Genomic DNA, 10420 nt, shown 5'->3' with positions numbered 1-10420 from the left:
CAAAATTCATCTTAAAACACTTCAGTAGCACATATGTATAATTAAGCATTTAACTTTTACCTACACACAGACAGAAAACATGGTTTGGGGAAGACTTGACCTGTAAAATACAGAGCACATCAAGACTCTCCAAACATATCATTGCATTCATTATCATTATATTACATAATCTCACAATATGTTTGATTATTTCAACAGACTACAAATACTGATAGAACAGCCTATTAGGTATTCTTTTAAAATTTTTAATGTAATTAATTTATTTATTGAATCCAGAGGTGATCTATTCCAGAGCCACATCCCTAGTTCTTTTTATGTTTTTTTTTTTTTGTAGGAAAACATTTCTGAAGCCTTTATTTACAAAAGCTTTAAAAACAAATAATACCCTCTGTTTTGCAAATAATGTTTTGTTTAAAAAGGACCACCCAGTTACAGCATTGTAATATCATGAATAAAGAATGTACAAGGGAAACAAACTAATGTTTCTAACATTTGGAGATTTGCTAATATTACTGATTGAAGTATAGATAACAACATTATAACTTGTAGTCCATCATTTTAGGGTAGAGTTAATGATTACCAAAAGGTCTTCCTACGCATGCTCTGGTCTGGTCACATATTCTGCATGGCTAAATATTTCACAGTCTCTTTTGTCAATATATATAAAATAGATTGCAAAGATATACACAAAAAAATAAACAAGCATTACACTCCTCAGGTAATTTTATTAGCTATATATATGTGTGTGTGTATATATATATATATATTTTTGTATTTTGTTGTTTTGCACCAAATCTCTCCAGTACTTCTTTGTAGCAACTATGAAAGCACAATTTTTGTCTTTTAATTTGATACAAAATATACCTAAAGACTTGTTATCTTTGGACTTTAATGAAATTGATTTGTGTAATCAACAAATCAATAGCATCGTTAAGTATGGCTATAAGATAAAAAGGGTTAACAGTGATGGAATAAAAAGCAGATCAAGGGAAGTGTGCTATCATAAAACAAGTGTAGCCTCAAACTCTTGAATGCCAGTTTCCTGGCAGATACTAAATATCCAATCATAAGGTTTTTTTTTCCTGAAGGGTGTAAAGCTGGTTTGAAAATTCTTCAGTCACAGAGCAGCCTACATATGCCAATTAGAAACTGACAGACACTAGATGTGCTTGGAAGATTAAACACTACATACAGAAACAGTAGTTATTAAGCTCCTCAGTAGTTTGTTGTTGTTAGTCTTGCTGAATCAACAATTTGCACAACACCTGTGCAATTATATTCTGTAGGTCAAAAACAAATACTGTAGAAAGTTGGCAGATGGTTATTTTTCTAGCTAAGAGCAAGAAAAACCACAATTTCTGATAAAACAGAGGATTGGAATCACTCTCTAAAGTGCACAATTGATGGTCCACAATCTCAAATAGCTAAAACTCCTGCAGAATGGAAGGGAGAGACATGAAACAGGGAAATAAATTACAGTCAGTGCTAGTTAATTTAGGAAAGGGGCTGGGGGGACAAGCTCAAGTAGGTAAAGTTTATCAAATTATTCAATATGATGTAGCTTTCCCCACTGTGTCACACACGCTTGCTAACAAATATTTTAAATTAAGGCCAAATTTAACCTGAATATACTTCTATTTATTAAGATCTGAGATAGGAACGGTCATACTTGGTACTGAAAGGCAAAAACAAATGGGCTACAAAAGGGGGGAAAAGGTACTGTCTATTGTTCAAAGGATTCAACCAGAGATAAAACCTATATACAAGCATGTGTGTACGTCAAATAAAATAAAAAGGACTATGTCATGACTGCTTGTTGGCTTCCTCTTCATATGCATTCCCTGTGCCATTCTGTACATAGAATGAACCAGAACCAAGGCCATACAAATGACCACAATATTTGGCATCATCAATATGATCTTCAAAGAACATTTCTCTCATTTTGAAAAAGGCCATTCCTGTAAGCAATGAATCAGATCCTGCCTGATGTTGTGGTCCTATCCGTTCCAGCTCTAACTGTTCAGCAACTTCCTGCAATCCACCTTTAAGATTTTTGCAGCTCTTCATGAGGTACTTTACATCATAAATGACAGGAAAAAACAATCGAAGGATCTCAAAGAAGTCAAGTTCTTCTTCGGGCAAATTAGAATTGGTCAGGATTTTGATTAAATAGCCAAAGTCATAACCACTGTGAAATGATAACCATTTAACCCCTTCACAGAGGACCACCCCTGAAGTCATAAGAAGTTCTGCAAAATACTGGGTCTCAATTCCTTCCTCCTCATGTTTTTTAAATTGGATACCAGACGTTGTCAGTAGCTCTATAGAATCCTGGGCATACATGTCCTCCGTCAAATTAAATTTAAAATTAAACTGCCAGGTTGAAGTTCCTGGAGGGTATTCTCCTTGTTCATTCATAAATGTCAGTCCTAGCTGAATTATCTTTAACAAGTCTACATTACATCGCAATAGTTGGTACTGATAGTCAGCATTGCTCCTGAATTCTCCAATGGGTCTCGCAACCACACCTGGAAACTCGGTGTCCATAGCAACGTAATTGTATTTTCGGATAACTTGACGAATTTTCTTCATCTCTTCATCCAGGTTACAAGCCCAAACTTCACAAATTCTTTGGCTATGATCTACAGTTGCTGCTGGCATAGTGAGGGCACAAGGGAGTCTAGATGCCAAGCATCAAAATGTTATATTTGATTGAAGATCTGTTTCATAAAATACTTTGTCCTTTATTTGTGTACTTGGGTCTCTGAGCTCGCGCTCCTCCTCCTCCTCCTCGCCATAGAGGCAGCACCCGGCGGCGGTGGCGGTGGCGGTATCGGCGGCGGCAGCAGGTGCCCCATAGACACCGCTCGCCCAGCAACTGGGAAAGGGGAGCCGGAGCTGCGCCGCACCGTGCTGTGCCTTAGCTTCTCGCACGTCCTAGCGGGGACGCTAGATCTTTTTATGTTTTTGTTTGTGTTGTTGTTTTCAATTTTGAGACAGGGTCTCACTAAGTTGCCCAGACTGAACTTGAACTTGCAATCCTCCTGACTCAGTCCACAAAGTAGCTGGATTATAGCTGTGCACCACTGCACACAGCTTTAATTATATATACATACACAAATATACATATATATTTGTTCTATTTAGTTATATATGACAGTAGAATGCATTTTAGCACATCATACATAAATGGAGTATAACTTCTCATTTGTCTGGTTGTACATGATGTAGAGTTACCCAGGTCATGTAATCATACATGCACACAGGGTAATAATGTCTCATTCATTCTACTATCATTCTTACCCCTATGATCCCTACCCTCCCTTCACTCCCCTCTGTCTTGTCCAAATTACCTCTATTCTCCCCTATCTCCTTATTATGAATTAGCATCACATATCAGAGGAAACATTACATGGCTTTAATTTTATTTTGAATCAGCAAATAAGAAGTTCATATATTTAGGGTACAGTATGATGTTTCATTACATATAGACTATGTGTAATAATCAATTAGGATGTATGTCACCTTAAACATTTATCATTTTTTTTTTGTGCTAGGAACATTTAAAAACTCTCTGTTCTGTCTAGTTAGATATATTTAAAAATATTAATTAACTATTGTGACTCTAATGTGCTATAGAACACTAGAATTTATTTCTCTATTTTAACGATGATTTCTTATCTGCTAATCAATCTTTTCCTATGTCTCCTCCCCCTTACCTTTTCTAACTTCAAGCAACCACTCTAACTCAATTTCATTTTTTATTGTTTTGTAAATTGAAAGCAAAGTATACTAACTACTACATATATGCAACCTCTCTTTACTGATTTAACTAGATTTATTAACAGAAACCACAATCACTTGTGATTTCTAAATTTTCTTTAATAAATATGTTTAATTTTATTAATGAAACTTTTTAAACCTGTTTTTAAAAATTTGAAGCAGAAATCCCATGTAATCATAAAATTGTTACTAGTAATCTGGTGGTGGAACATTATTATCACCATAATTTTTTGGTTTTGTTTTTAAAATAGCATTTATTTTTTAAATGTTAATGTGTGCATTACAGGAAAAATAAAAACACAAGCAAAGAGCAAAGTCATCCAGTCACAAGCAGCTTAGTTGGACGTGTCCCTCCAGGTTGTGCATAATATCCCATTTTGTGCTATTGAGATTGTGGTGTGTATCATGAATATTCACCAATTCAAAATCCAAAAGCTACGTGAGTATTTTCGATAACCAAGAATACACTATACCAACTCAATCTGTTATCCTTTCTTGGGGACAAAAATTTCACTGAAGACAGTAATGGCAACAGGCCTCTGGATAGACATATTGGCAGAGTTACAACTAAAATAATGCATTCCCTTAAGGCTCAATTTAAAATGAGACAAAGCAACAGGATACACCAAGCTTGTTTCATTACCAGATTTCTACTCCTAAAGTATTAGCAAGAATGCATGTTCCCAGTGAATTAAAGTATTCCTATAGTACAGCCAGAAGATGCACACACCAGTGGCTCACATGGAAATGTCTTTCCCTGTGTGCACCCCTGTGCCCTCTGCTGCCAGCCTAACGAGTAAGTCCTGATACACACTGCCCAGAAACAAAGCAATTCCATGTCCCAGATGCATCTTTTCTATCAATTATAATGAAAAGTTATTTACAAGTGGGCTAATTTACTAGCTCTACTTTTTATGATTCACTGTCACTTCAGGACATCTAGAAAGCTTAGATGTTGTGAAATAAAGTATGAACTTTGTGTACAATAAACACAAGTACTTTACCAAAAATGCATATAGATCTATGGTTATAATCTAAACCTGCCTTCCAGATATGGAGCTACTAGCAAAGAGCACGTCCCCTCACCCTTCCTCTTCTCCCTCAGCACCATTCCAGTGACTAAATTCAGGACTACCCCTACCTCCAAGAGGTGAATTAACAAGGGTTATTCCCAGAAGACAGTTCTTCCTAAAAACTAACAAAAGGATATTTATATAGGGATTATTTTGCTACTTCTAACAAATTTGGGCATTGGGACTTATCCTTTAATACCCAGCAATATTAACTAAAATGCACATATAACAAGGGCTAGACAATTGGAACTAATCTAAGGGCACAGAGTGCTTCTCTATGCATACTTTCTCATTCCCCCACCCACCACCCAGTGAATCTTACACGTATTCTCCAAGACATCAAGTTCAACAATTCCATTCTCCGAAATGGCAACCATTCCTATATAGTAACAAAAAATACTTAACAGGCATTAATTTAGTCCTCTGCTTTTACCATGTGTTGTGCACCTTTAAACATCTAGAAACACTTGATGTTTCCAACAAGGACTTAAGTTTTAAACTATACATACAATAGCATTGAATAAACTGCAACACTTACTGAACAAAGGTTACACTCTGAAACAAAACCCCCTTTTTTTAAAGGCTAGAATTTGAAAGTGTCTTCCAAAACAAGAACATTCTGGCCTAGAACCCTTCCCCTTCTAGTCTCTTATCAACCCAGGGATCAGATATATGCATCTGTAATGCTGAGAGATGACTAACAATTTCACTTCCTATGTGGTTTTAAGAACAGTCTTTCCTATGAATTTAACACAAAGCGTATTCAATGTGTTAGTTTACCAACTCTACTTGTCATACACTGGCAACCTCTTTAACATCTAGATAGACTAGATGTAAATTAGGACTTTTGTCCTTTATATACACTATGTACATAGTAAAACAAAACACAGATGTAAGAGACAATGGTCAATCTTGCTTCACAGAAAATACGTTGGTATAAAGCCCTTTGCATTTTCTTTTCCTTCTTCCCCCCTGAACAAGCACAAATACAATGTGTACTGCTCAGAGAACTGTTTTGATCATTCCATTTCTAAAAGACAGTTATTTCATTATGGATTTTAACAAAAAAGATATCTACAAAATGTTTTATTTACTACCTCTACTTTTAACATACTTTGTGCACTTCTAAACAGCTAGAAAGACTAGATGTTTCAAATAAGGACTTAAGTTTGTCCACTATGTACATAGTAGTGTTAAGTAAACTACACACATGTAACAATGGTTACATCTGAAAGTGTCTTCTAAGTAGGATCACTCTGGCCTAGAATCCTTCATTTTTTCCACTTCTTTCTCCTATGTCACATGTGCCACATCTGAGGGTCACATGATATGATGTTATGATTTCACTTCCAAAAGTCCTTTTCAGAGGACTGCCTTTCTATGAATTTTAACACAAAGTGTACAAAATGTATTAGTTTACTAACTCTACTTTTGTCATACATTGGCAACCTCTTTAATATCTAGAGATTAGATATTATAAAATTAGGACTCCTTTGTCCACTATATATACAATATATACAGCACAGCAAAGTTAAATGAAATGCGCATCACAGGGCAATGGGTAAGTGACGGGGTTTCTGAGACCCCCAGCCTTAGGCATGGTCAAGATGGCGCCTGACGCTGAGCCAAAAGCGGCCAGCTATACAGTAAACAACCAGCGAATTCCAATGATTGGCTAGTTAACGATGTGACTAGAGCATGCCCCCCTCGTGTACCCATCCTATGCTTGCAGCTGTCCGCGTTTATCTCGTGTACTCTCCCCTGATTGGTTGAAGTGTATATAAGCCTGGTGGGTGGGAGAGTAGAGAGGAGAAGCTGAGGAAGAGGCAGAAGCAGCGGGGGCTGAAGAAGAGGGAGAAGCGGAAGAAGCGGCGAAGGCGGAGGCTGAAGCCAAGCTGGAAGCTGGGAGTACGCGGAAGCTGGAAGAAGCTGGGAGAAGGGAAGCTGGGAGTGCGCAGAAGCTAGGAGTAAGAGAAGCGTAGGAGAGGGACTGTGCACAATAAACTTCCAAAGCTTCAGACATTTGTCGTGTCTCTCTCTGCGGCCAGAGGGGACGCGATAACTGGTGCCGAAACCCGGGACATGAAGGAAAGATGAAGGCCTTATAAAAGAAAACGAGGTAAGATATTTGAAAAAAATTTTTTTTGTATACAAGTTAAACCAGTTATAAAAAAAAAGGGTGTCAGGATGCGCCATCGGCGGTCCTGGGGACACGCGGAGTGCGGTCCGGTTGAAAGGTATCGGGATCCTGACGCGTAGAACGCGGGTATCGGGACGCGCCATCAGCGGTCCTGATGCGTAGAACGCGGGTTGAAGGGTATCCGGATCCTGACGTGTAGAACGCGGGTCGGGGGGTATCGGGACACGCCATCAGCGGTCCTGACGCGTGGAACGCGGTCTAATTAAAGTGAAAGTAGAAACACGTTTGAAGCGGTCCAATTAGGTAGTACGTGAAAAGCCGCTATAAAAATTCTAATGCGCACCTGATAGTTTTCCCTTCAGTAATTTTGTTGCTCCTGGCGGCTAGGCTACTGTTTGTTATTGTAATTACCATAACTAAAGCCATTCAAATTAGTAACAATGGGGTCTGAATGCAGCAACTCCTCAGGGAAAAACCATGAGACGCCATTAAAGGAAAAAACAGCTAAAGTATTTCTCGATACTATGGAAAGGTTTCCCCTTGAGGGCTTTTTTGAATACCCTACAGTAGAAACACTGGGGAAGGACTAGAAAATAAGGAAACCACTGTATGATTATATGTTCAAACCCTAGTAGAGTAAGCCCAGAGTTTATAGAAGAAAAGCTGCTCAGTGTGCCACAAGGGGGATCTTCATGAACAGGATTTAATAGTAACAGAAAAGAACGCTTAAAAAGAATAAAGTGAGGAAAAATTGAGTGGTGGTGACCTAGAAAATAATTGCTCAAAAAATCTAAGAACAAGGGAAAAAAGGGAACTAAGTCTAACATAAAGAACCCCCAAAAGGAATAACCAAGTGGTAGTGAAAACTTAAGAACAAGGGGAAAAGGTAGGAGAAACCTAAGCCTAATAAAAAGAGCTTCAAAATTTGTAGAACCTGCCCGTATTTGAGGAGCAAATGGAGATACCATCAACCATTAGAAAAACTTTAAAGAGGCAGTTAAGACTATTTGGAAACAGGTATGCAGAGCAGTGTTATCTGGAGGAAATAGCTGTTGAAACTGCTTGCAGAAACATAGTGGCAAGGTTTCCCGATAGAAATGTTGAAATGCTAATAGGAGAAGGCCAATACGTTTCAATAGATGCACAAAATCAGCAGCAAGGAGATAATGCCCTAATAAAAGATAAGAGATAACTATAGTAAAATCTGTTACACCTTATGCCCCAGGGCTATGTCCAAGATGCAGAAGAGGAAGTCATCGGAATAGTGCCTGTCAGCCTATTAGAGATAGGGAGGATAATTTCCTAGGGTTGAATCCTGAACTTCAAAAAAAGGGAGACAGGGCCCTCCCCGGGGCCCGCAACAAAAATACAGGGTAATTCAACAAGTTCCCCAACGGTGGTATCCTCCCACAGAGAAGGGGAGCGCAGAGCCACCTCAGGAAGTGCCGGATTGGACATCTGTGCCACCTCCAGACTCATACTAACCCCAGATATGGGGGTGCAGATGATTGATACTGATTGGCATGAAAAAATCCCACAGAACAGTGTAGGACTATTACTAGGTAGAGGTTCCTCAACACTAAAAGGACTTATAGTACACCCAGGGGTTATTGATCCTGATTTCACTGGACAAATAAAAGCCTTGGTCTCTTCACCAAAAGGAATTACGGTCATCTCTCCAGGGAATCGCATTGCACAAATGCTTATATTGCCCAGTCAACATTCTTTGTGGCCCAGTAAAAATACAAATAAAAGACAAGGAGGTTTTGGATCAACAGGAACCACTTTAATAAACCTTACTATGGATATGGAACAGAGGCCCCTCCTAAAATTAAAAGTGGGAAATATGGAATTTACAGGTTTATTAGATACGGGAGCAGACAAAAGTATTATTAGCGCAATGGTCTGGCCAAAGCACTGGCCATCGATCACAGCAGCTCAGAGCTTGAGAGGCTTAGGAGTAGCAGAGAGCCCCAATCAAAGTGCTTCCTCATTATCGTGGAAAGATACAGAGGGACACACAGGAATATTTCAGCCATATGTCTGTAATGTTCCTATTAGCCTATGGGGACGAGACGTCCTGCAGCAAATGGATATGAAACTCACCACTGATCAGATTTACAAAGGGACTCCTGTAAGAAATATGTTACAAAATATGAACTATGATGATAAAAAAGGATTAGGAAGACATAGTCAAGGATCTACCCAACCACTGCCTTTACTTCCACCAAAAACTGATTCTCATGGATTGGGTTTTTCCTAGGGGCCACTGATAAACCATCAATCCCTATAATATGGAAAGATGATAAGCCTCACTGGATTCCACAGTGGCCCCTAACAAAAGAGAAGCTAGAGGCAGCTCATAAGTTGGTACAAGAGCAGGTACAAGCAGGTCATTTGCAACATTCTACCTCTCCTTGGAATACTCCAATATTCTTAACAAAGAAAAAATCAGGAAAATGGAGGTTATTACATGATTTAAGAGCCATAAACGAACAAATGTACCCTATGGGACCCATCCAATGTGGACTCCCTCTTGTCACTGCACTACCAAAAAAATGGCCTACTATTATTTTGGATTTAAAAGATTGCTTTTTTCTCTATACCCTTACACAAAAATGATTGTTGGAGATTTGCTTTTACTTTGCCCTCTCTTAATCACACTCAGCCTGACCAGAGATTCGAATGGACCGTGTTGCCTCAAGGTATGGCTAACAGTCCTACTATATGTCAAATATACGTAGATAAAGCGTTAACAACTACTAGACAAAAGTTTAAGAGATTGTTGATTTATCATTATATGGATGACATACTTATTTGCCATCCAGAAAAAGAAGTTTTGTTAGAAGCATTACAATTTATAACTCAAGCATTAGAAAAGAGAGGACTAACGATAGCTCCTGAAAAATTACAATTAGAGGAGATCCAAGAATATCTGGGTACAAGGCTCACTGCTACTACAGTCAGACCAACAAAGTTGACCATCAGGACAGATCAATTGAATACCTTGAACGATTTTCAGAAACTCTTAGGTGACATTAACTGGATCAGATCCTATTTAAAATTATCCACAGGGGAATTAAAACCTTTATTCGATATATTAAAAGGTAATTCTGACTTGAATTCCCCTAGGAAACTTACTCCCGAAGCACGGATATCCTTACAGCTAGTAGAGAATAGACTTCAGCAGTGTTACGTTGATCGTTGTGATCCTACTCAACCATTAAGTCTAATCATAATCTCAGAAAAGCATACCCCTTTTGGCATAGTTTGGCAAGGAGGACCTCTGCAAAGTATAAATCTCCCTAGCTCTCCGGCTAAATCATTGCAATCATATCCCCAAGCTATTGCTCAGGTAATATTCAAGGGAATAGAATCTTGCATTACTGTTTTTGGAATCCATCCGTCTATTATTATAACTCCT

General features: G+C 38.4%; 1 protein-coding gene across 1 annotated transcript; it reads right to left on the bottom strand.

Moving 5' to 3' along the window:
• Window positions 1–1803: 1803 nt before the first annotated feature.
• LOC124990781 (CCR4-NOT transcription complex subunit 7-like) lies at window positions 1804–2910 on the bottom strand. Its single transcript, XM_047561149.1, has one exon. It carries the CDS (start codon window positions 2659–2661, stop codon window positions 1804–1806), a length of 858 nt encoding a protein of 285 aa, XP_047417105.1. The 5' UTR covers window positions 2662–2910.
• Window positions 2911–10420: the final 7510 nt, after the last annotated feature.

This window comes from Sciurus carolinensis, chromosome 1, assembly GCF_902686445.1.
Source record: "Sciurus carolinensis chromosome 1, mSciCar1.2, whole genome shotgun sequence".
Lineage (NCBI taxonomy): Eukaryota > Metazoa > Chordata > Mammalia > Rodentia > Sciuridae > Sciurus > Sciurus carolinensis.
The sequence above is the reverse complement of the archived record's forward strand: the minus strand, read 5'-3'. Positions and strand labels throughout refer to the sequence as shown.